Raw genomic sequence first — 26973 nt, 5'->3', positions numbered from 1 at the left:
ACATGTATGAGTGTAAATGAAGTGTAGTGTTCTACAGTCTCAGTTCGACCATTCCTGAGATGTTTAGTTAATTGAAAACTCAACCACCAAAGACACTGGTATCCAAAATCTAGTAATCAAATCCATGTAAAAATAACTGACCTTAATAGGACTTGAACGCTGAAACTCTCTATTTCCAAATTAGTTGATTTGGGAGGATGCGTTCACCACCAGACCAAGACGGTGGGTTACATTCTTCTATCCATAAGACACTTACAATAAAAGTATTTAAAATTAAGCAAAATTTCGCGGTAATTATCGAGAGGTGTAGTAATACCACCATTTTTAACTCTTAATTTTTCGACAATTTTAATAAAAATATTTTTAACAACAATGTAAAAGCACTTCTCCACTATTACGTTTATTATACACAATATATGTCTATCATATTATACGGAACTTAGCGCACACTCATATCATATTAAGTGTATTACATATTCCGTGTATATTATTTTATAAAACTACAAAATTCATGTTTTCTTTTTGTAGGAGAAAAATTAAAAAATTTACTGTTTTCAGAAAAAAATAATAAACACAATAAATTATTGGAAAAGATTTTAACGTCCGCAATGCTGAACACATGATTTTTGTATAATATCGCTGTTCAAACAAGGTTATAGTCGTGTTGGTGATGTACTTTGAATGATGAAATTTTTGTTATTACTTTGTAATTCAATGTATTTTTTGTCTGTAACGATTGTTCGATTTAGCCGTCTAGTTTTTAACACCAAGTTGCTGGATTCAGTTTAGCCGTCTAGTTTTTAACAGAAAGTTGTTGCTGTATTCAGTTTGTTTAATAGCAAAATGAGACGTACTAATAGAAGAGATCCGAGGTTAGAATTGGGGGTTTTGTTATTATTTTCTGAAATGTTTAATTTTGGATTTGGAAAAGTCCCGCCTGTTACATTATTATCTATCTTGGGTCAGGTAAGTCATAATTCTTTTGTACGCATTTTGTAAAATGGGTAGAGCAGCATTACAGTTGCAACACGAATTGCAGTTTGATCTGCCTTATCCTTTTAGTCGTTTAATTATTTAGTAAAACCATAATATATTACATGTATTTATTTTATTTAGCAGGATATTTTAATTTGCCTGTATTATATTACCATTTTGCTTATTTAAACATAAAGTAGTTAACCAGTATACTTTTTTTAAAAATGCTTCAATAAAAATCTACCTTGTAATTTTTCCTCTTGCTAGGTTGTCCTGATAGATTTATTTTGTTCTTGAATAAAATGTTTTACTTTTGAATAAGTACTGCACTAATTTTCAAAGATTGATTATCCCATTTTTAATTCAGATTGATGAGAATCAATATTTTACAGTTTTTAGGTACCATGTATGTGGTAAACCTGTTTTTACATTTTAAACTCTGCAGGGATTGTCTTTAATGATTGCACCATATTGTCACAAGAGTATTACATATATGTTGTTAACAGAACTTGCGTGATTTAAGCTTGATTGATCTCAAAAAATGTATTCTGCTGAATCAGTAATGGCCTAAAATTTTTTAATTGATGACCTTATTTAGAACAAGTATTTCATCAGCAACTCTCCCCATAAAGATAGAAGCAAATACTTTTATTTTAATTTCAAAGAAAAATTAATATTAAAACATTTGCAAATATATTCAAACAAAATTACTATATCTATCTTTACGTTGCATGACAAGAACTTCATAAGCAAACCTGACACAAAGATAAAAGTAACTCCTGAAAATAGCATAGTCATTCTCCTATAATTATTAAATTTACTGATTCTTTACACAATTATTTGTTTCTATATACACCATTTAAATTTAACATATTTAAGGTAAAAATATTTTAATTTCAAGCAATTCTTTGTAAATATAGCTACCCTGTTGCCCAATAACTGTAATATTTTATTAGCCTCAATGAGGTAGTAGTTTGTTTCTTTGGCATTTCTCCTGCCACCACCCCATTTGGTCACCCTAAAGCATAAGACCGAATGTCTGTGCCACAAACGGCTTCTGAGTCTCAAAACAGTTTAGCAACCAGTGTCCTAACTAGCTCCTAGAGCTAACCTAAAAGCGTGAGCAGAATAAGCGGGGTGCCGTACCATACACCACTCGCTTGCGTGTCCCACTGCCCACTTGTATTATATCACTAAAATGGGTAGGCGCACCCCATCAACTACTAAAATATATATGACTATCAATAATTAATTTATCTTGTCAAAGGCAGCAATTTGCTGCCATGCCTAGGCCGCTGAATGCCAGCAAGTACTTGTCCACCACTAAAGTGCTTGGAGCCTCAATCTGGCTGATAGCCAGCCATATCTCTTGGTTAGCTTCTTACAGCAGCACAGTAGGAGTCTTTTCCCTTGGGTAAACTACTGATGTTGGTTGAACAAAGCAACCGAATCAAGGAACTCCCACACGGTCCGACAATGTGGCTCTCACCACTTCTGAATGGCCTATTTTCCCCTTGACCACTAAGTTCCAGGGTGGCCTGAGTTCTGCCCCCCCCCCCCAGAGCTGGGCAATCGAACATCAGGTTTTCATTCCATTGGACCTCCCTGCAGATGCACAGCTCATCAGCTGCCAGGTGGAACCGAAACAAATATTGCTTTAAATTTACATGGTTGGAAAGTACTCAGGCTCCCGTTGCCCTTAAAAACGAAGGAGAGGTCCCCTAGAGATCCCCCCTAGATCCTGTATACAGGTCCTGTACAAGGACCTTCCCTTAGTCATAGTGTGCCATTCTTGCTGCCATGTTTCCATTGCGAGGCTATAAAGCCTCCTGCGCAGGCAGGAGATGGGCAACTGTTCAAAATTTAGAACCGGTGCATTGAGATTACCATTCCGCTCCGGTACAGGCCCGGCTCGAAACCACATCCCAAATACTTCGGCCTTCCTGCCTCTTCGCAATTTTTACATGGCTGCCTGAACTTTCACCACTAAATTGATTGGGAGAGCCTTTCCCAATACAGTGGTAGCCTCGTAGGAGATTGTTTTAAAAACACCATTGCATACAATTAAGGCTCTGCGCTGGGCACTCCTTAAATTTTTAATAAGTGTTAGATTCCTTTCCAACCTATGCGCCCAAACGGACGCCATGTAAGAGGTCATACTTTCGAAGACACCTCGGTACACCATGTACAAATGGCTACATGCCATTTGATAAGCAATCCTATCTTGTGTATCACAGAGATGGCATCTGCTGCTACTTGCCTAATGTGGTTGCTAAACAGCAACTTCTCATCAAACAAAACACCTAGTTACTTATGAACTCAAATTCGACTGATTACACAGCCTTTATACTTAATATAGGGGTTACAATTGGCATTGAGGTAGTAGTACCCATTTTTGGGAATCATTGTGTTTATTGATAAATTCAGCATAATACTTCCAAATTGAATACCTATATTGAACTGGTTACAAATGCATTTTTATTTCTGTATTTTTAGCCCCAAAAATTTTTCTATACTTAACTGTTTAATTTTTTTAACCATTTTACTAATTTTTTTATCATTTTTGTAATTTTTTAAGTTATTAATCAAATTAAAATGTATAGTGACTGATTTTTAGTAAGTTAGTAACCAAAGAATTTGAAGGAAGTTCTCCAGTATCTATCTTAATAATTTGATTTATCAGCATTTTTGATATCATCGGCAAAGTAACCAATCTTAGAAAAATTTTGTTAATTTATTGATCAATTAAGCTCTCACACATATGTTGTCAACAATTTTAGTATGTATTTTCCTTGAAAGATTGGTAATAAAATCTACTTTCAAAGTTAGTTCTTGATGCATTATAATCATTAAGACCCATAGTTTACTCACAGTATTTTTTAAGATATTTTGTACTCCAACTATTATTTTGAAGAATGTGGAATGATTTCTAGCTTCCAGTATGGTTTTATAAAGGTTCTTAAGATAGAATTAGTGATTTCTTAGTAAATTAATGAACTGTTAGTTGCTGATAGATCTGAGAATGTGTGGTATTTTTTTATTCATCTAATGTTTTTGTGTTGTTCATGGACTGCTAATTGAAAGACTTAAATGCTGTGGTGTATTAAGGCTGAAGTTCAAGTGTTTTTAATCTTATTTGAATAATAGAAGATAAAGAACTGTTGCTGTAAGAGGCAAATTAGGCTATTTTTCTTATTGGCAATGGATTAGTTGGGTTTCTGAAAAGATATATTATTGGATTTTTATTTACATTAAATGACTTGCCTGGAAGTGATAAATGCAATTTAATTTTTTATGTTGATGGTGCTATTAATTTTGTCAAAAGATGAGAAATATTCATGAATATCATTGCAGTATTAATTATTTTTTTAATCTTAAGACTTAAAGTCTTTAACTTTGTAAAAATTTAAAATTTTTGGGTCCACATGAGTGGCTACAATGCCTCTTTCCATGAGATAATATGCAGGTTAGAACATTGTCTACCATCATGTGGTTGGTAAAGGTTAATCAGCAATTTTCATTTACTCAATAAAGTGTTAGGTTTATTAGAAGTTCATGTTATCATCAAGTGTTCAATGTAATTATATGTTCAGTGTTAAGTTAAAATGGCAAATACTAGTAAATATTCAGTTGTATTAAGATCTAATGCTTGTTTTTAGGTGCACGTATGTATAAACCAAATTAAAATGATGAAAACATAAAAGATTAGTTAACCATTTTGACAAGTAAGCTTCATCAATTTTAACATCCCATAAGTGGGTAAAAAAGTCTTTCCCACCAGGCCAGTCCTTGATTTGAAATAGCCCTTCGAGATATTTGGACGTCTTTCCAGTCAATTGAATAACTATGTTAAGGAATCCTTTTTATGGTCTTCTCTTATGTTGACGATGAAAAGGTCTTTGAAACTAAGTATTCTCCATTCAGTAAACTTTGAAAAAAATATTTTGAGTTTAAACACTTAAAGCCTGGTTGTTTGATGAGCTTTCTGATTGGGACATGGCTTTAAGATAAAATTGTTGAAAGCTCTTCTAGGATGTTTCCCAATGTTCAATCATGGAAACTTGTTTTCTTCTCTAAGTGTGCCATTTATTTGAATAATAAATCTTGAAATATGTATTTTGATCCAAAGAAAATTACTACTTTAATTAGGACATCATAGACCAGTCATCACATGTAATGATGTGGGTAGTGTAATCATGTAATGTAACATATCTGGTAGTACCATTCCTTTTTTGAAGGAAATGTTAACCACATTTCATACCTTAACATGCTTGAAAATTATTTTTTTTTCCAGTTTCAATCAGTTTGTACAGAATTTACTTCCATTTACAATTAACTTCCTTAGTTAATAATGTACTTTTTAAGTGAACATTTTGAAGGGCGGTAGATTGGTAGAGGCTCTAAGATTCAATGGTTACCTAGATCTTAAGGTTTAACAACTCTTTAGGACATAAAAAAAATCCTCACTTACAACTAAGGATTGTTGATGAGCAGAAAAACTGATGTCAGAGATTGTTTTTATATTTTGATTACTGTGGAAGAGAATGTCAAACGCACTTGGCAGCTGATAAAACAATATGCAAACAATGGAGGAGCACATGGGTGTAGTTTAAATTAAGTTTTAAGTGTAAAAATATTACACTAATGACAAGCAATTCATGTTATTTTTTGTATGGAAATTGACTTTGTGACCTCTCTGCAGAGAGTAATTTAAATTGAACTCTTTTTTTTTTCTTTTTTGAAAAATTGTTACACCTTAATAAAACCCATTTTTTCAACCTTGCTGATTTTGTGATTAGAAAGACAGTTTATTGTGCTTATTTCTTTTCTTTGATTTCATATGGCGTAATTATGTTATGTGAGGGGAAATGTCAGGGTATTTTTTAACTTCTCATATAAATTGATTATATATTTTTAAGAAAAATATGAAATTGTATATTAGTATTTTTCCTATATATATATAATACTAGATTCAAAGATGTCTATATATCTCATTCGTAAACTTCAAACATTTAAATGGTAAACATATAATAAATTACAAAAAAATATTCTATCCTCCAGGGAAAAGATAACTTCGAAAGTATATTAATATGTTTTATTAGAAATTAATTTTAATCAGTTGATGGTTGTATTACTGAATTGTTTTAATGATTTTAAATAATTTTGAATTTATTTCTAATTTGCTGTGATGTTACAGATTATATTTTTTGTGCAATACTTTAAAATCAAACTTATTAGATATTTATTTTGTTTTAATTTTAATTTTTGGTACTACTTTATTTATAGAATATTTTTACTGCCAGTTAAATTTTGCCATTGTTGTAACATGGGATGTCATGGAGTTTTAAGTTTATCTAATGTAATCAATAATAATCAGTGTTTTTGGTAATATTTTGAATTACCTACATTCACCTCGATACTCGAGGTGACATATTTACTATGCCCATTAACTTTCTTAATTTTGAAGTTGTATTACATCAAGTAATGTAATGTCTGATTTGTTTTTTTTTTTAGATTTATTATTATGAGTTTATCTTTATTAGAATTTTATTGTGCTAGTAAATTATCCTATCAGTAATATGGATGGAAGAACATGCATATGTCCTGTTTTCAGCATGTAGATTTAGCAGTTTAATTCCAAATTTTTTTTTTATCATTCACATTATAGAAATAACATTCCAATAGAATATTCCTTTACTGATAAAATCACAGACCTTACTATATGTAAACATGATGACTCAAAACTATTATCAAAATCTTAGTTGAACTACCAAATTCTATAATTAAGACTTTTCTTTATATGGTAGCAATGTATTAGACATATTAACAGCTGCTTTATTTAATGCTAGGTTGAAAATAAGAAAAAACAATTTTCATCAAAAATATGTGGACCAACACTATATTATATTGATTTTCCTCCTGATTACTTACCTGTTGTTACTACTGTGTTTATTAATAATGATCATACATAATAAAGATTTTACAATAAGTATATAATTTTGCATAATGTATAAAAAATAATATATTAATTGCATATAGTACTTTATTAAAAATCATAATAAAATAAGCAGTGGAAATTAATACAATGTTTTAATACATATATTTTTATTGTACTCAATTAATTATTGTTTTTCTTGTTTGTTTTTTTGTGTTCACAGGCATTGTTATATATGGGAATTATTCAGGTACCATGGGATAAATGGGATGTTTGTATTAGTGCTGATAAGGTTTTGAATGCTAGAGATTATAGACGTCTTGTGATATCAGCTTTTGAACATGGTGATGATATGCATCTTTATTACAATATGATATCATTTCTTTTAAAAGGTTCTTCACTTGAGCGTCGATATCATAGTATGAATTTTCTTATTCTTCTTGTGATAATAACTTTAATGACTAGTGGAATTTATGTTGGATTAGCGGTTGGTTGTGCTAGGTTTATGGTTGATTATTCTTATATGAAATCTTGCGCTATTGGGTTCTCAGGTGAGATAAACTTTTGTTATATTTTTTCTTGTTAAAATTTTAAAACCTCTTAACTACATTAGATATATTAACTAACATTGACGTTGCAGCACTACATGAATTATGATTGGAATTGACATCAAAATGCCTAAAATAAATTTAAAAATCAGGTTTTGGTAGTGGAAAGGCTTATAGTAGCATAAATATTACTATTCAAGAAGATGCCTGCAGCCGATCTGTAGTTAGTCAGTTGTCATTTTAGTTAGTTAGTTGTTAGATGGCGCCACTAAAGGAAAAAATAAATAAATTAAAATAATAATCTATCTTTATATTTATGAGAGTCGGTATCGACCTGACAAAGAAACACAAGAGTTTTCAGAAATGTTTTTTTTTATTTTTCACTGTAATCAATCGCCTTTCATTTCAATACATTTATACCAACAACTTTTCAATACTCTGTGTAATGCAATTTGTCCAACTCTGCAAAATCAGTGGTTGTCTCAGCATTTGAAGCAAATCTTCATCTCAGTAAAGCAAAGTTGTCTCAGCACCTCATCATCTCATCATTTGAAGTGAATCTTCATCCAGTGAGCCATTTCTTTAGGTTTGGGAAAAGAAAGTACTTCTCATTCAATCCATGTATATATTTTTTCTGTGTTGAGTTTACTTCTTACTTTTTATTAAACGTGTAGTTTCAGTGATTGTTTTTCATTGTTAAGAAGTTCCTCTGATGGTTCCACAGTATAAGTTTCTTTCAGCACACAGCCTAAATGTCCATGGTAAACTTTGGCACTAGCAACAGGTCATCTAGTGGTCGTAGATAGTATAGAGTTAATAGCTTACAAAGGAAGCTGTATACACAGCCTGTCATACATAAATATATCATTAACAGAGATTTCTGTCTTTTTCCCGAATCTGCCAGTTTCCTTCTAGTCGCTAAGACACTAGTGGACAATAGCATTATTACACATTAAGTAGGTACTTTATCTATGGTAAATTACAGTAAGATATATTTTTGATGTAGAAAAATGTTTTAACTCTATTCAGATTTGCCCAATTCTGTAGGACATGATGTCTGAAAGATATTCAAATAAATTGAAAAAATCTTAGTGGACACCCATGACTTCCTTGTACGTCTATTAAATTACATACACACATTTTTTGTTGCACTTCATTTAAACTTATTTCATTTAAAAGTTAGATTCAATCCTCCAATTCTGTAATAAAATAGGTCCCAGGTTTGAATCCCAGTCAAGCATGGCATTTTCACACTTTACTTGTCATTCATTTCATCCTCTGAAGCACTACCTAACAGTGGTCCCAGAGGAAAAAAAAATTCTGTAATAAAGTGACAGTTACACAATCTCTGAAATATTAGTTTTTATTAACATCAAATATTTATACAATTATTAATTCAACAACCTTACATGAAATATTAGGATAGAGTAAAAGTCATTTTATTACTTGTATTATTAGATCATTATTCGTATCTTTGGAGTTGCTGATTAACAAAAGTTTCAGATTTCTGGTGGGTCGTATAAATAAAAGTTAATAATAATTAAACCATTCCATTTAACTAACTCCTGTATACTGCTTATAAATGTTAATGTCGACCTTATGATGTAAAATATTCATTCTTTATTATTGGATTATTTGGTGAATAATAAAAAATGAAAAGAAACAATCATACAGGAAAAAGGAAGATAACATGAAGAAATATATATTAAAAAAAACGACTAGAAGATGAATTTGAAGAGGAAGAAATGTTAAGAACAAGGGAGGAATAAAAAAATTAAAAGAATATGATAGACATAAAGAGGAAGAAAATGTTAAAAACTGAAGAAGAATAAAAAGATGAAGAGAAGATGATAAATATAAAGAGGAAGAAAACATTAAGACCAAGGAGAAAGAATAAAAAGATTAAGAGAGAATGATGTATATAAAGAGAGAAAATTTGAAAACTGGAGAACGTGTACACAAATTAAGATTAGAAGAATTATATCAAACCAAAGAGCAATTGAATGATTTGCAACAAAAAACAAATGAACGAAATGATGATCAACTCCGACTTAGGGAGAGTACTGTCCAACAATATCAGAGGAGTAATGAACTAAAAGATAAAATTTTTTGCAATTTATTAAAGATCAGACATGCATGTCTCAGTGTATATTTTGTTCTTGAGAGGGTCTATTTCTCAGTCACTCTGTAGTTAACTTTATTGTAGATAAAATTAAACAGAAATTCCAGAATAATTAAATAAAATTAAACTAGAAAATCCAAAAATAATATGATTATAAATTATAATTTTCATTAATATTAATTGATCGGATGTTTCACCAAATCTGTTACATATACATATATGTAATAATGACTATTAAATTACATACATGCATTTTTAAAAGTACATAAAATTTTATTTCGCCAATAAATTCTGAATTTTTTTTTTTGTACATACGTACGTACAAATGTAACACCGAAACTAGTCAAAATAGTTTCAGTGATGGTCAAACAGGATATTTCCACTGAAATCTGAAAACCGAAATCTTTCGCGATGACAGTATTTCCTTTTATTTGTACAAAGAAGTAAAAATAGGATGTTTGTTTGAAAATGTGCAAGGAAATGTGTGATGGGTTTGAATATTTTGCAAAATGACAAGAGATTGGTAAGTAATATATCAAATTATTTTTCATTACATTTTCTTATAAAATTAACCTATTTCAATTTTAAACTGTATTTTTTAGTTTTGTAATTATGTTGTACACTTTTTTCACAGTATTTAAGTCTTACAAAATCTAAGTTTTTTTTTTTTAATTCATTTAATGCTACTTAAAAAATTTTTTATATTTATAAATTTTCTAGATTGTTTTAGAAATAAATAAATTTACTAATTTTACGTGCACATAAATATATATTTATCTAGAAATTTGAAAATGAAGAGCACACTAAATTTATAAACACATTTAAAAATAGCAAAAAACTCACATTCTTTAGGGTGTTTATATGTATAATTTATTTTATATTTTGATTATATTTTTATTTATATTAGTTCACCCACCCTGATATAAAATATTGTGCAAACTTAACCCAGGAGATTTTTAATATTATTTGATACTTCTAATTCAATATCATCTAAACTTTATGATTAAAAAATATGTTACCTAGTCAGTAACCATTATTTTTTCATACAAAATTATGCAGTATAACACTACAGGGTTTAATAAGGCTATATTGCATACAAGATCAACCAAAACATTTAATGGACTTTGGAAAATTCTTCACTTATTCTTGCTTTAATGCTTGTAATTACAGACTCATTTCTGCAAAGATATTTATTTACTAGAATATAGTCTTAATATTATGTGAATGACAAAAAACTTCATCAACTACAAAAACATATGTCATCTGCTGGATGTGAACAAGGTTATTAATATCATTTGCTGATCTCTTCTAAGTGGTTTTTTTTAAATATGGACGAATCAGGATTTTTACTGCATACACTTAAGTCAACAAGTACAAAATATTAATCAGCATCGCAAATAGATAATTGGATACGGGAAAAATAGTATTTTTATAATAATAAAGTTATCCATTATTACTTGGTTTCATGATATAAATATGTTTGCCATCTATAGCATCTGAAATTCAGAAAAGTGGCTCATTCATGTGGAATTGCTCTGAAATTAGTACAAGCTGCTTTAAAGGTATTGGCAAATAACTTTGTTTCAATTTTTCCCAGATAATTTGGCAGACTTCAACAATTTTGTTAAGTGATTTAATTCTTTTCCTATAGCTATAATTTAGAGATAAGATACTCTCTGAAGCAAGCTACTTAACTGAAAATTATGATTTGTTTAATGATTTCTCACAGTAAAGTAACATAATTAACTACACATATATATAAACTTTCTTTTTTATCAGAGTACCATTCATTGAGTTTGGATTGATTAATGTTACAGTGGAATGAAGTTCACATCATGTTAAAGGTAATTATTATACTTTATACATCAAATATGGAATCTGTTACAAAAACCTTATTTAAAAATGTCTTTGTATTTATATTCAGTTATAAAAACTGTATTGTATTGTTGAATATTTACCATATGGGTAATTTTTTTTTTTTAATTATCAGGCATCGACTACTAAGGTCGTTAGCCCTTGTCTTGTCAATTCTTAAAATATAACTATAACTAAAAGGATAATACACCACCAATAACAGTATAAAGAGCTCCTATCAGCTTGAAAGAACAGCACAAGGGGGAGATATAAAATTACAAGATCGTACACGTACAAACACTGTCATGTGCATGTCAAATATTAAAAATTTACCGATACATGTTTTAAGAAAAACACTTAGTCCTCGATAAAAGCTCCACCACTGCATGAGATGTAAAAGGTGCCATCCAGTACAAAAGAGAGAAAACAATAAATAAATAACTAAATAAATTCCTCTCCAGAATAGAAATTTATATCTGGAAGGGTTGCCTACTAAAATTGAATTTAAATATTGTAGAGAGACCTGTTGGATAAAGAAAAGACAGCAGGCTCCAGCAGCGCATTCTTCATTTCACAAAATTTTCTTTATTTCCCCTTCTATTATAAATTATAAAACAACATTTTATACTTAAAACTATTATAAACGACACAGACTTCCATACATAATGCAGCCTTCCAGTAAGTGTTTGACCGTCAGTGGTTCCTACACTCCTAACAAACTGATTGAGTGTCGCCAGTGAACATATAACTCAATGTTAGGTTCGTATGTCCTACTCGTGGCCTTATTATAATAACTTTTCTCTCCACATGATCATAGGACTCACCCATTTGTGAGGGGAGTCCTTCACAGCATTGAGTTTCATTGTTAACCCTCTCCAAACTCTATGCCATTCACATCTGACACAAGCAGACATGTGACACTTAACATCGCCAAGTCTGTCAAGAATTTCCTCAGGCTCAGGTGTGTCAGCAGCCACTCAAGCTGCCTCATCCACAGCCTTCTTTCCAGCAAACCCGAAATCTCCCAGAACATTCCAGTAGTGTGCGTTGTTGCCCCTTCATGCTTAGCACCTGAAGACCAGTCATAGAGTCACTGCAAATCAAAGAGAATGTTACACTATAGTACTCACAATACCTCAGAGTTTGCCAAATGACATACAACTCCACAGTATAAACAGATGCAACAACCGGTATGGACCATGAATGACTAATGCCTACACAATGGAAGGCACTGCCAACCCCATGCGCCATCCATGTATAAAACCACTTCTTGGTCATGTTCGCTCACAATGTCTCAAAAATGATGAATTATCTCCCAAGAATCACGTCAGTTAAAAGGTGCTAAATCCAATCGACAAAGGGTCAACGGAAGTATCACTGTGTGGTGGTGATTCAAACACTGTTACTATTCATTACTGTTCTTCTGTGTGGTGCTGATTCACACTGTTGATTTAATAACTCTGGAAAGTACAATGTCATGCTTATCCATCAATTCTCAACCTCCAATTCCAGCCGGCCTGGTATAGGTCTGACACTGGATGTGAGCTCCTTGGAAAGCATGTCTTATAAATGCCAATCCCTTTACATTGCACAGTGATGATTTCACATTGACCATGTAGCACAATAACAGGACGTCTCTTTCAAAACATAAAAGAGATAATCCTGATTCATATGTAAGGCTATCAACAGGACTGGTGCAAAAAGCTCTTGTCACATATCGTATTCCAGCATTTTGTACGACATCTAAGGCTTTTAGACAGCTCTTTCAATCTTATTGACAGCCACTTGCAATGCGCTGGCGTCGAACCAGTCCATGATTCTTTCGATTGTGTCGGTGGCTTTGGCCATCAGTTCCGCCTTCGTACGAGCAATCACCAATAGGCCTAGGTCATCGGTGTACGCTATGGTTTGTGACCTCTGAGGCAGCTCCAGCCTGAGAACCGAGTCGTAGGCCAAGTTCCATAAAGAAGGCCCAAGAACAGAACCTTGCGGCTTGCCCGCGGTCACCTTACCACGTTACCGTTCGAATAATAGACTATCTCCCTCTCACTGAGATAGTCGTGAAGAATTCTCAAATAGTCACTGACGTCTCCTCTCCAAGGCTTCTGGTATAAGGCCCCTCGGCAACGTGTTGAACGCGTTTCTGATATAGAATAATATGAGACCCGCGAGCTTCCTAATTCTACGGGTGCCGCTCAGTGCCTCCTTGATGATACCAACTACCTTGGAGACCGCATCAATAGTCGACTTGCCCTGACAGAAGCGGTTCTGACTATCCGTAAGGCCGCTGCTGACCACGATCTCCTCTTCAAGCCTCGAGAGTAGTAGTCGTTCAAAAAGTTTTCCTCCTACATTAAGTAGACAAATCGGATGGTACGCCGCAGGCTCCGACTGACTTACCCGGCTTCTTAATTAAAACCAGCCTCGCTCTCTTCCATTTCACTGGGAATCGCTCGGAGAACAAAAGTCCGGTCATAAGGTCGGCGACCAGTCGGGGGGCTACAAGTACCTTTATCACCTCAGCTGGTACCTCCTCAGGCACCGGGCTCTTACCGCTACTGAACCTGCTCACCGCAGAGACTACCTCATCCCCTCATTCACAGTGAAACGCCTGATGTCATCCGCAACTAACTCTGCTCTGGACACAGACTCACTGACCAGGAACAGCTACCACGCTGTTGCAATGGATATCGGAGACCCAATCATTGCGAATCTTCCTGGGGTTTGGCTCGCTGAAGAGCACTATATCCAGCTCTTTGTCTCCCTCCACCTTTAGCATCATGTTGTGTGCTGGGACACTTTTGTTAACATTAATTTGGAGGAATTTCATATTTAATTCCTTCCTTCCATATCCTTCCCAATAGCAAATGGGCACAACTTGCCGCTGGTCCTGTGCCCTTTTCCTCCACAAGCCAGACGCTTACTAGGTTCATGCAATTGTTGGCCAAGTGCCCATCCATTCTGCAGTTGAAACATAAACTCTTGTGGTTTGGGCCTTTGCACTTGGCAGCCACATGCCCACTTACCCAACATTTGAAGCATTTCAACTCCTCTTTCCATTCTTGTACTCTGCAGTGGATCCAGCCGATCTTGATTCTCTTCTGTCTACAGAGGTTCCGTGCTGCTGTGCTTCCTCCAGTTTTACTATGACATTCCAGGTTTCCGTATGCGGATCTCCTCGCTATAATAACCGGCGAACACTTGGCTTTGTTGGCTGCTATTATTTCCTCAATGATCTCCGTCAGCACAGATATCCCTAATCCTGATGGTAGCTAGTTTGGAGGCTTTCACCTCTGTAGTAACCTTGACCTCCCCAACCTTCATCATCCACGACAACCGACGACCACAAGGTGTAATCTTTGCCTTTCTTGAGCTTCCCCGCACCAATCATGCCATTCAGAGGTGTCATAACACGATTGGGGATGGTTTTCTCCCTACAGCGGGCAAGATCTACCACGGTGACGATGTCCGCCCCATCACACGCTGGCAGACCTGTCTTTACGGTTGTTCTCGTTAAAATCTCCTCCTCCATTTCTTTAGAAGGCTTTTCAGATCCTGCCTAGTAAAATCTTTAACAAATCTTCCTCGACCTCACTCCGCACATTGTCTTCAAGCCCCCTGGTTTGCGTGGCAACCTCCTTGCTCCCGTAAACCTAAACTTGGGCACCCATGACAATATCTTTAATACGAGTCCCAAGCGTATTAACATTAAGTTGAAGCTTAGCGTCCTTGATTTCTAGCTTAGGTAGTAATCCTCATGAAAGATGTTAACCTTTTAACTTCATCTTCAACCGCCCTAAATGTTTTCCACACATCTGAATCCAGATTGTAATCCCTCAGTTCCTCAGGACCCCCTCTAGGCATCCCCTAGTCAGGTTTTCTGCGGAGTGCGCTGCCCTAGAAGACACCTCCTTCTCAACGACCCTTGTAGTACCATGCTTTTCGACAACGAATCCCTCTCCCTCCTTGAGCGGAAACGCTGACACTGCACCCCTCACTGAGGACTTGGAAGGGCTCTTTCTGGGCTTGAAATCCTCTTCTAGCGACATTCTGTCCCGAAAATACAAGAAATTACTCAACGGTTGACGACCATAAAAGCTAAACTGAGTTTAACAAAATTGCACGATAAAACTAACTACTAATGTTAAGAAACCTCGACAATATGTGCCCCAAACCAAGCACCCAACCTATTACGTATATTCGCCAGCTAAGCTGCCATTAACCTGTATTCCGTGTGCCACTAATTTGACAGTTACAGCCTCTTAATCAGTACTGTTAATTTTCGAGAACAGCACCTGGGGGGTTAGGTCCCAAAATTGGAGGGTACTTATATGATCTGAGGTTACACACAACAACAAAACAAATATCCACAATGAATAACTATAACTAACCTACAAAACCATATAAATACGAAAAACACAATAAATTAGTTAGAATTAAACCAATTTACATGAACAATGACTCATTTTAAAGCTAAGCTGTAACTGGATTACACTGAAACACTGAGAAAAGCAAAAACTGGGAAAACCCAATCCAAAAAACACTTTCTAATGGAGCACACTAAACACGTCTACTCCGGTTGACAAGTGTAACTCCACTTATCATTTTATCTAAGAGTTTGTCGATATACGATGTTAGAGATATCGGCCTGTAACTCTTGACGTTGAAAGGGATCTTTCCCTTGTTTCAAAAGCAAGCACTGCTTCTTTCCACATTTGTGGATATGCGGCCAAGATCCACATTTTATTAAGCAAGTGTAATATCCACACTTTACCATCATCTTTAAGATTTCTGATGAATGCGTATGGAATATCATCATATCCAGATGAAATATCACTGAAGTTTTGCAGAACATAATTGAATTCGATAAATGAAAACGGTACATTGTAAAAAACTTTGTTGTCCGCTACAAAGTTTAGTACTACTTATTCTCTTGCGATACAAATGAAATCAATGTGATGATTTTCATCACTACTTACAGTTTTCAACTCATCGGCCATCAATTCAACCATGGCTTTGTATCGATCACGATGACACTCGCTTGTTCAAGTGCATTTACAGATCAGCCAGTTATAGCGTTAACCTTCTGTCATAGACCATAACATAACATAGACTTAACCTCCTGCTGTGTAGCCAGTGTCCTGCTGTCGATGAAGGTCATATATGTCTCCCAGGTTGCTGCTTTTTTTGCAGACAATATAATACATCTTGTGTAGGCACCATATTTCTTGTAAGATATTAAATTCTCCTGGGTTCGACGTTTCATGAATAAATTGGCCTTCTTTTTCTTGCTAATCACTGTACATACTTCAATACTCCACCATGGTACTGTGGGTTTTGTCGAAATTGTGGTGGTTTTGGGAGTGTTTTCCTCCACTGAAGTCAAAATTGTTAGTGTTGCTACCTTTGTCTTCATTGATGTTTCCAGAATGATGCGGCAAAACAACGTTGGTTGTGTAGCCACTCCAATCGGTATGTTTAAGACACCATTGCCCAACAAAATTGGTGCTTTTTCTGTACATTTGTTTTAATTATAATTGAAAAGTAGTCACGTTTGAGAAGTTGTTTATCAACATTCCAATTCAAGGACAATAGCTATACCAGATTGCAAAACGAAAAATCTGTTGCCGAAGTTTCACCTTTTCATATGTTGAAAAAGGTTCCTGTACCTTTGTTTAACAGGATTAGCTCGATATTTGATATAAACGACGTTGTGCCCTCTGTTTTTTAATCATTGTGAACCCCAAAGTGTGTTATGCACATAGAAATCCCCTACTAAAATGATTGGTTCAGGGAGTTGGCCATAAGTTTTGCAGATCATCGATGTTCCAGATTCCATCTTGACAGATAGACGTTATGAACTGAAACTTCAACCAGAGAAAGTAAACATATAGAGACAGTTTGCAACGCAATATTTAATTTAACTGTATTCATCAAAAAGGCAGATATGAATACAAGAGTGGCAACACCACATCTTGCTCGTCAAATAGGTTCAACATCAGTACGTGTCACATCGTACCCTCATAGACTGAAATCATGTTCTGGCTTAAAGTGTGTTTCCTGAAGACACTCACATGTAGCATTGTGCTCATTTATACGTAGTCGAACTCACAGTGAGACACAACCATTAATATTCCACTGTATTATATTCTCCATTTCTTTTACAGGCGTGGTTTACCTTTTGGCCATCCCTTCATATTTTTCGTAACCATAGTAAAAAAGGGTCAGTTTGCAACCATACAGAGCCGCAATCACCCTTTTCATTTGTCATAGTCTCAGGGTTTGGCAGAGTTGTGCTGTGTGTTATAGAGCACAAGTCTGGATTTGCTAGTTTCAGCAATCCAGTCGAGGATGCATGAGCTATTGGCAACGGCGGCACAGGAAGTCCCATCGTTGCACCTCATGTTCCCATCCTCTTTAAAACTTCATGAACAGAGGTATCACTATTCTGCAGCCTATGTTCTGTTGGTGTTAAATCCCCATGAGTGAGATCTCGAGGTCCCAGAGGACATTTGGTTTTTGAAAAACCCGGTGTTTCTGTACCATCAGCATTGTATTGCCGTTTATCGATGCGCTTAATCTCGGTAATCTTTTGCATTTGCAGCGTCAATGGCTTGTTTAAATTGGGATCGACATTTGACTATTGTCTAATAGTTGGTGGCACTGGCTTAACTGTAGTGAATTTTCCCGTAGTCCAACCTTTTTTTGAATTCTCTTTCCATTCCCCATACAACCTCCACCTCTGAGAATAGGGTGTTTGAGGCCTCGAAGACATTATCTTTGTCCATTCAGTCATCAAGTAAGTGTATATTTCTATGAATTACAAGTAAGTTTGTACAGAAAAAATAAGAAAACTTGAGAAATTATTTCTCCAAAGAATCAAGGAATTAAAAAAAATTAAATTCAGAGCTGGTGCAACAAATCAAAAGATATACATATATTTTTGTACTCTGTAATTTTTATGAAGAAATGTTCAAAGCATGTAATTTTTTCTCAAGGTTACTATTTTATTATATTTTTGCATTTGTGTAATTTTATACCAACAATAATAATATATGTACCAACCTGAAGGTGGTGATTTCATTAATTTTGTTAAAAGCACTACAGAGGGTGAACTAAGTGAAGAAAACTGAGATAGGTTACCAATACGTTTCAGTAATGATTTACAGTTTGCTCAACAAGCAGACTGTTATTTAATTTATTCCTGATGAGTATAATTCATTCTTGAAATGTTTTGCATACAGAACAGTCAAAAAGACAATTACAAATTATAAACACAACAATAAATGCTTTACACCATTAATAAGATTTTTTAATAATATAATAGAAAATAACAATTTCATTAATAATTTTAATAATTAATTATTTCCTTTGTTATGTTTAATTTAATTAATACTAAGCATGACCATTATAAACATAAAAGTAGGAAATAATTAAAAATATAGACATAAATATTCAATAATATAATTAATAAAATCATTAATTTTTTATAGAGGTTATATTCATCAATAATTTTCAGCTCTTCTCATCCAATTATATTTTTTTTCTATTTTCAGTATATGTTCAAATATTGAAGATTTTCATGTCATATTTAAGATATCACTGATCCACGTCTTGCACAAAGTGAAAGCTACATTCAGGAATAAAAGACATCTTCTGCCAATCAGAGATGTGTTTCTCCTTCACAGTAAAGCCAGGCCCCATGGCCATTAACAAGGCTATAAACTGGACAAAATTTTCTTGAAACCTTACAACATCCCCCATACAGTCACGATTTATTTCCTTGCAATTTCCTTTTGTTTGGGTAATTGATGGAGGCACTGTGAGGATATTGATTCCAGAGTGAGACAACAAAGTAGAGGAGTATGTGCGCAACTGGCTTGTGACCCATCTTCAAACTTTTTATAAAGAAAGGAACCACAAGATGTCTGTTAAAAGAAAAATCTGGTAGAACTTAAGTAAGACTATATAGAAAAGCAATAAATATGTTTTGTATTTTTATTCTTTTCTAATATTTGTTAAAAGTGTATGTATGTTAAATACAGTATAAGCATTAAATCAAAAGTAAAATATATGATTTATTGAAAATTACTGAACAAATCTTATTTATTTATTGGTTGCTGATAACAAAATGTTTCCTTAGACAATCTGGATTACTAAGTTAATATTATCATTCTGGACTACTAAATTATCCATGATGCCACTATTATCAGTAATTTGTTACCATTAGAGTGATTTATACCACATTATCAGGTCACCTGCAACTGCTTGTATGTAACATTCTTGCAGCAGAAATAATGTTAAATTTAAATGTTATGTAACTCACTAATTATTTTTTTTTTTTTTTCTATTACAGTAGTACCCTAATAATTTGTCGCCCATTAATTCATCTCATCAATAATTCATCATCCCTCTGGCAAATTTGTGATTTTTTATTTTAGAGTTCCACTCAGATTTTTTGGTATAGCATTTCTTAATGCTATAAAATAATATCTTTAATAATATAATAATAATAATCTTTAATAATATCATAAATAATATCTTTCATTATTTGCCAACAAAAATAAAATGCCATATGCCATAAAATGTATCTATAGTACACTTTAGCTTGCACATTTATGGTGAATTTTTGTAGAAAGTTTTAAATCTTACTTTTCTTAATAAATTTTTAATGTTTTTTTATATAATAAATTTTTTAATTATGTTATTGTGTTCAAACTTCTAGCTGATCAGTACTTGTTAATACATGAAGGATTAATTCTGTTCATTATTTTTATATCCAGGTATTTTGTTAATCGTAATCCATTAATGTTTCCTTTTGGAAAAGAACATATTCCTTTGTTGAGAGTAGGCAGCAGCACTACATGCATTAATTTAGAAGATTGTTTTGTTTGCGCTTTTTTTTACTTGGATTTTGATTGATCTCAGGTTTAAAATAAACCTGTGAAATTTGTTGATGTATTTGCCTTTTAACTATTTTTGTTTTTAATATCAATTATTGTCAAAGTTAAGTGCATGAAGTTTTCATAACCCAAAAAAGGTTTGCACACTAGTGACCAGCTTTTTAATCTAATTCTTGCTGGCTTTACAGATAAAGCATGTATGCTTTTCCTGTAGAGTATTGCTGACAAATTTACATTCAAAACTCAGGTTTAGTCACAAATTATTAAAATAAATCTAGTAATATAGTACTTTTTTATGCATCTCTCCAATTTCAATTTTCAACTCTGTCTTTCATAATAAAATTGAGTGATGATCTAGTATATATAGTTTGTTGCACCAGGAAATGCCACTTTTTTCTTTCCTTTTTAGCCTCCAGGAATCACTGTCAGGTATTACTTCAAAGGATGAATGAGAATGATATGTATGAGTGTAAGTGAAGTGTAGTCTTGTACAATCTCAAGTCGACAATTTCTGAGATGTGTGGTTAATTGAAACCCAACCACTAAAAACACCAGTATCCACGATCTAGTATTCAAATCCATATAAAAGTAACTGCATTTACTAGGACATTCAAAGTACTTGAAATTTCAATAGACTGTTCTCTTTTATTTTTATTTTTAATAATTATTTTAATACTGTAATATAAAACATTTTAATATTTAATAAAGAATCTATTGAAATAATTTATTTTTAAGCAATACTTTTTTAGAAGTTATTACGTAGTAAGCTGGAATAATAATATAAATACTGTATTTAATATTGTGTGTGTAAAAATTTTCCTTCAATATGGAAGTCATGTTTCTTTGTGAGAAATGAGATTAATTGGAAAAGTGAAATAATTCATTTAAATATCGCTGCTTTTATGGAGGATCGGAATAACGAGAGAGGTTAATTCCAGAAAATGTTGAATTAATGGAGATGATTAAAAAGTACCAGAAAATTTTAGATTCATACAGAGGCAAAATATGTATGGTTAGAAAAGACTATAATTGTTATTATTCCTTTGTTGAATTAGTATACCTCACTCATGTTATCTAGGATTTAAAGTTCAGATGGTAGTAATATTAGTAAAATTCAAAGCAACTTTCTCCTATGATACATATAAAATTAAACAATATTTAATTTTAATTTTGAAGCTTTGAAATTTACATAATATAATAGTATCTTGTTTTTGCATACATGGAACTGTTAATTGACATGATGTTCCATCAAGTAGAATCCTTTCCAGGCAATTTTGATCTTTTTTATTATAAAAATAAATGCAACACAGTATTAATTTCATTATTTTAGTCTTTTGATTTAGGTGTCTTATTTGCATTGAAAGTCATTACCATGAAAGAAAGTGAACCACGAATGGTGAATGTTGCTGGGATAATGGTTCCTTCAAGATATGCTGCATGGGTTGAGTTAATAGCTATACATCTTCTTGTACCTAATGCATCATTTATGGGTCATCTGGCTGGTATTCTTGCGGGTTTCATTTACACTAGTACTTTTATTGGAACCATTATTGATGAATTAATTCGATTAATCACTGGTTAGTTATATTATATATTAAATCTATTCTATTTATAGCAAAAAAAAAAAACTGCATGTTTGTTATGCAGGTTAGAAATACAAAATATTTGAATTACTAAGTCAGAAAATTAAAACTAAAATTTATTTTCTGTACAGTTGGATATAGAACAAAAAGATACTAGTTTGCAAAGCAAACTGACAAACTGGCTGTTACTGAACTAAATTTGTTTATTTTAATCTAACAACAGTATTACATTCTATCTTCAAATGATAAATAGACCAGTAAAGAATTTTTTGTTAGTGATGTTTTTCAATACTGATTAATGATTTTAAAATGAACTTACTATGTAGTAATTATTTCATCAGAGTAATATTAGAAATTACAGTGTATTAATTTATGTACTAGTTTTTGTTTAATGTAGAAACTTTATTAGTTTAAATAATTTCCTGCATTTAAAAAGTCGATTATTACATATTAAATTATACAGCTGGTAATTTTGAGTTAGTCAATAGCTTCAGTTAAGCTGGACATATGTTTCCAGCAAGGAGATGGCATTATATATACACGCACATACACAAGTGCAAATTAATAATTATGTACACCAGCAAATAATAATTATTGTACTTATTTACACAAAGGTAGAGGTGCAACATGTATATACTTTATCTACATAGCCACCTCCCTTAATGCACATGGTCCAGCAGTTCACAAACTTGTGTATTCCTTCCAAGAAGAAGGTTTTTGGTTGGTTGCAAAGCCACCTTTGCACTGCTTCCTGCCCTTCTAAGTTTGTGGAAAATCAATGACCTCACAAAGCATCCTTTTGTGACCCAAGTAGAGGGAACAAGGTCTGAGCTATAGGGAGGGTTTTCCAGTATCTCAAAATTCAACCTGGTGGTTTGAATGGTGTGGCAAGCTGTGTGCAGGCAGGTGTTGTCATGCAACAACAAACTTCTTTGGTAATAGACTTTATGGAAGACGAGCTTGTTGTGGATGATTTGATGGGCAGCAGCACCATGACTGATGTTCAAAGAAGACGCTGCCTCATTGATGGAAATTCACCTATTCACCAGAACCATCTCTTGAGCTTACCGACCTCACTGTTTGTGGAGGTTGATGGCCATTCTGCTCCCTCTTTATGCATCAAACTTGTTCGGCCATTTTTAATCTCTCAATCCACAAAAAAACACTTTTACATAATAAAGCACTGTCCCCATATTGCGATAAAAAAGTCTGAGATGAATTTCAGCCCATTTCACACCCTCCAACCAGAGAAATCAGATCCCGATTGTTCCTCCTTGGTGCAAACTGTTAGCGGGGCAGACACGTTTATACTGTAATAGCTAGAAGGCAAATGACATAACCAGGATCAAATTGACAGGACACATGACTGCACTCATACCAGACCTAAGCACACATGCACAGAAGGCCATATGACAACCTTGAAGGTATGTTATGGCGAAAGTGTAGATAAATAATTTTTACTCGCCCTCGTATATAACATCCAGAAACCAGATATATATTATAATAATAATAGTGTTTTATCTAAATTAATTTTTTTCACTGAAGCAGTTAAACTTTAAGAAAAACATTCTGACCTTAATGATACATCTTTATTTTACATTGAAGTCTGCATCATTAAAAGTATCTCCAGGAATTCTCAATTTTTTTCAATTGCAAAATTAAGGAAAATAAAAAGTTTATGATTTTAAACGTTGATTCCAATAGTTTATCATGATAAAAGTTTTATAATTCTTCTGCTAATAAAAACAATATATATCTCCCTTACAATCTGCATGTAAATTCATTACTTCATATTTATTATTACATTTATAAATGTAATTTGTTTTTGTCATTGTAGTATTATTGCTTACTTTTAAAATGTCTTTATTTTTTCTTTATTATTTATGGTGTGTTTGTTTTTTTATGAGGTGTTCTTCCAAGAGAGCTATTTGATAAGTCAGTGCAGAAATAAAGAAGGTATAATTTTTTTTGGAAAAAACTCTTTATTTGTCAACATACCCTCCTTTCAAGTTAGTAAATTTAATCCAATGATGCTCAAGTTTTTTGATCCACCCTTGTTATTTAATTTATTCAAGCCTTCAAAATACACAGATGTTTAAACAATAACTTCATCATTTTGTGTAAATCTCTTTCCAGCAAACTACTTATGTTGAAACAGATAATAGTTCAAAAGTGCTAAGTTTGGCAAGTAGAAGAGTTTTGTAGCATAATTAAAACCATTTTGCTGTCACAGTTGCAGAATAGTGAGCTGATGCATTATATTGGTGAAAAGAACTTCCTTTTTCGTCAAATGTTATTTTTCTTTATTTTCTCATATAGGTGATCCCGCAAATATGCCAGAATACTTTCTAGTTATTGTTTTACCCCTTTTCAGAAAGTCAATGAAGATATTACCATGAGCATCCCAGAAGAGTGTTGCCAATACCTGCTGATGGAACAGTTTTCAACTTCTTAGAGGTAGTTTTCCAGCTGCAATCCACTGTTTAGACTGGTTTTAGATTATTATTAGTATATCCAAGTTTCATAAATTGTTATGAAATAACACACACTTCCTCTTTGTTACATAGAGACAACTCTTGAAATGTATTTAGAAATGTTTACTTGATCAAACGTTTGATTGTGAGCACACACAGCACTCATCTTCCAAACAATTCTCACATATGTAAATATTCATGTAAAATCTAATACACCTGTTCATTTGAGGATGCCTTTTGTCTTAGGAGTCTAATCCACTTTCATGATTGTTTTACAATATTCTTTGTAAAATTAACAGGTTATCTGGCATGTTCTATATCATTTGTGCTCATTCGGCTTTCCTTTTTCGAAATGCTACTCCTTAATGTGTTACCGATGTTGCAGAAGAGCTGGTTGTAAGGAATTCAATCTATTTTCTTAACTGAAATCCTGCTTATAATCAAAAACATATTAGCTAATCCTTATCCCACAGTTCATAAGGGCCAAAAATCAAATTAAAGAAGATTAAAAGTAGGAATTTTATTACACGTTTGAGTATAATGGATTTAAATTTAAAGAACTTTAGTTTTCAGGAACAAACCTGAGTGGAATATATGTAATGAAAGCTGAAAGACTGATATTTTTTTTTTATTTTATTACGTTTGAAAAATATGTTAAATATTTCAGGACTGATTGTGTTTTTTTTATATAATACAGTATTTTGCCTTCTAAAGCTTCAAATTGTGAAAGTAATTAGGGGGCATTCGTTAAACTGTATTGTACAACCAAAACATGCAATCATAAAGTGCTTGTAACTCTGTTATCAATAGACCTGTTTGTATGACAAAATATATTATGAAATTGTTAGTTTCATTGATAAGAAATCTCTTTCATTACATTTAAAAATGTGCACACTTTATTTTTACAATTTAATATCTCATCAAAAATTTATTTTTTTGCAATGATGTTTAAATGCCATGTGCATTCTTAGCTGAGATAGAGGAGAATTAATGAATATAACACATGTTTGTAATTTTTTTTTCAAAATTCAAATTGCTTTTCATCTAAAACTGAAGAGCATACTTGTACTTTTTTTCACTTTAAGCTTAAGAGAAATAATGTATATGTATATGAATGTTTTTTGTAATATTCTTTGTAGTTGAAGACCTAATATTAAAAGTTAAGAAAGCAATTTTTCAGTCTTTTTTTGTTTCTTGTTAAAGTTGTTTCAGATGAAATAATTAAAATGTATTAATTAACTTAAAATTTGTAATCCACATGCATTCAAAATTGCAATAATAATCCTTACTTTGAATTAATTCATTTTTAAAATCTCTGAGGAACAGCCTGTAATCTATGTAAAGTATAAAATCAACATCTTGAAAATGTTTTAAAAACTATATTATTAATGAACTTTCATGAAAGTAAATGAAAAATAAAATAAAATTACAATTTTTTAAAGAGTTTTATCAGTTATTGGAAAAACATTCATTACTACAGCAAGTTTCTCAATCATATCCTAATCATTTTTGATATTTTTTTATGTAAGTTCCTTAAAAGTTAGCTCTTATTTATAAGTATCGTACATGCTCTGTTCATTTTTTTTTTTTAACTTTGTCCATGTCTTACATAAGACATGGACAAAATATAAGACATTATTACCTATAGATATGTTTTAGGAACTGTGAATATATTTTTCAGTATAAATTCTGTTTCAAGATTTGAATTCATCTTTATAAATCCATTGTTTTCACTGTCAAAGTCTTTGTGTAATGTAATTTATGTTATTTAATACTTGCTTAACTTATGTTTTACAGGTAGGACAGTGGAACATGATATTTATTATTACAATTATGTTGGTAACACATACAGTAGTAATTCATATTCTGAATTTAATACATTTGGAAGAAACTCTTATTCTCAGTATAATTACGGATTCAGATAACGTAGATGTTTATAATTTATGACTTATTTACAAGGAAGTGGTATTCATTAATAATATAAGCTAAGCTGTTATTAATATTATAATATTATATTTATAAAAATTGTAACTGTATTAATGGTATATAGAATTAAATTGTAAAATTGTTATTTGTATTTCTGTAGTACTACCAGTATAAGTTATAGAAAAAATTATTTTTTCTATAAATGTAAATAAATAAAATGAATATTTTTACAATCAAATAAGTTTCCCTTTTTGTTAGATTTAATTAAACTGACAGTATTTATGTACATTTTTTACTTAAAATGAACTTTTTTTAGTATTTATTGTGTTCTGTGTATTTTTTTTGTTTTTTTCACATATGCAGCGCATTTGGAAAGTCGCTGTACAGTACGCTTTAGAATTTTGTGGTGCATTCTGTTTTTTCAAAGTTAGGTTGGTTGCCCTGTGAGTTCATTGGGCATTGCTCAGTAATTAACCAAGACATCAGTTGTTGGGTTGTGATTGAATATGCTTCGTTTCATTTCGTTTCAAAATTAACAGTTGCGAGAAATGTAATAGTTCTTTCGGTAGAAGAAAGCATTTTTCTCATTGAACATGTGTTTTATGAAGGTGACACAAATATACTGATTTAGTGAATCATAAATTTTCTGAAAA

At 32.4% G+C, this 26973-nt stretch overlaps 1 protein-coding gene across 2 annotated transcripts; it reads left to right on the top strand.

The window, feature by feature from the left end:
* The first annotated feature begins 604 nt into the window (after positions 1 to 604).
* On the top strand, positions 605 to 26577 carry LOC142324368 (rhomboid-related protein 4-like). Of its 2 annotated transcripts, XM_075365233.1 has the most exons (4): positions 607 to 966; positions 7134 to 7461; positions 21681 to 21914; positions 26192 to 26577. In XM_075365233.1, the coding sequence occupies exons 1-4, from the start codon at positions 844 to 846 to the stop codon at positions 26317 to 26319; spliced, it is 813 nt and encodes a 270-aa protein (XP_075221348.1). In that variant the 5' UTR covers positions 607 to 843; the 3' UTR covers positions 26320 to 26577. The 2 variants fall into 2 exon arrangements, with proteins under 2 accessions (XP_075221349.1, XP_075221348.1); XM_075365234.1 differs by lacking the exon at positions 26192 to 26577 and having other exon boundaries at positions 605 to 966; positions 21681 to 21919.
* The last annotated feature ends 396 nt before the right edge of the window (positions 26578 to 26973 follow it).

The sequence above is a fragment of the Lycorma delicatula genome, chromosome 1 (assembly GCF_047948215.1).
Source record: "Lycorma delicatula isolate Av1 chromosome 1, ASM4794821v1, whole genome shotgun sequence".
NCBI lineage: Eukaryota > Metazoa > Arthropoda > Insecta > Hemiptera > Fulgoridae > Lycorma > Lycorma delicatula.
Note: the sequence above shows the minus strand (reverse complement) of the source record. Positions and strands in the feature narration are given on the sequence as shown.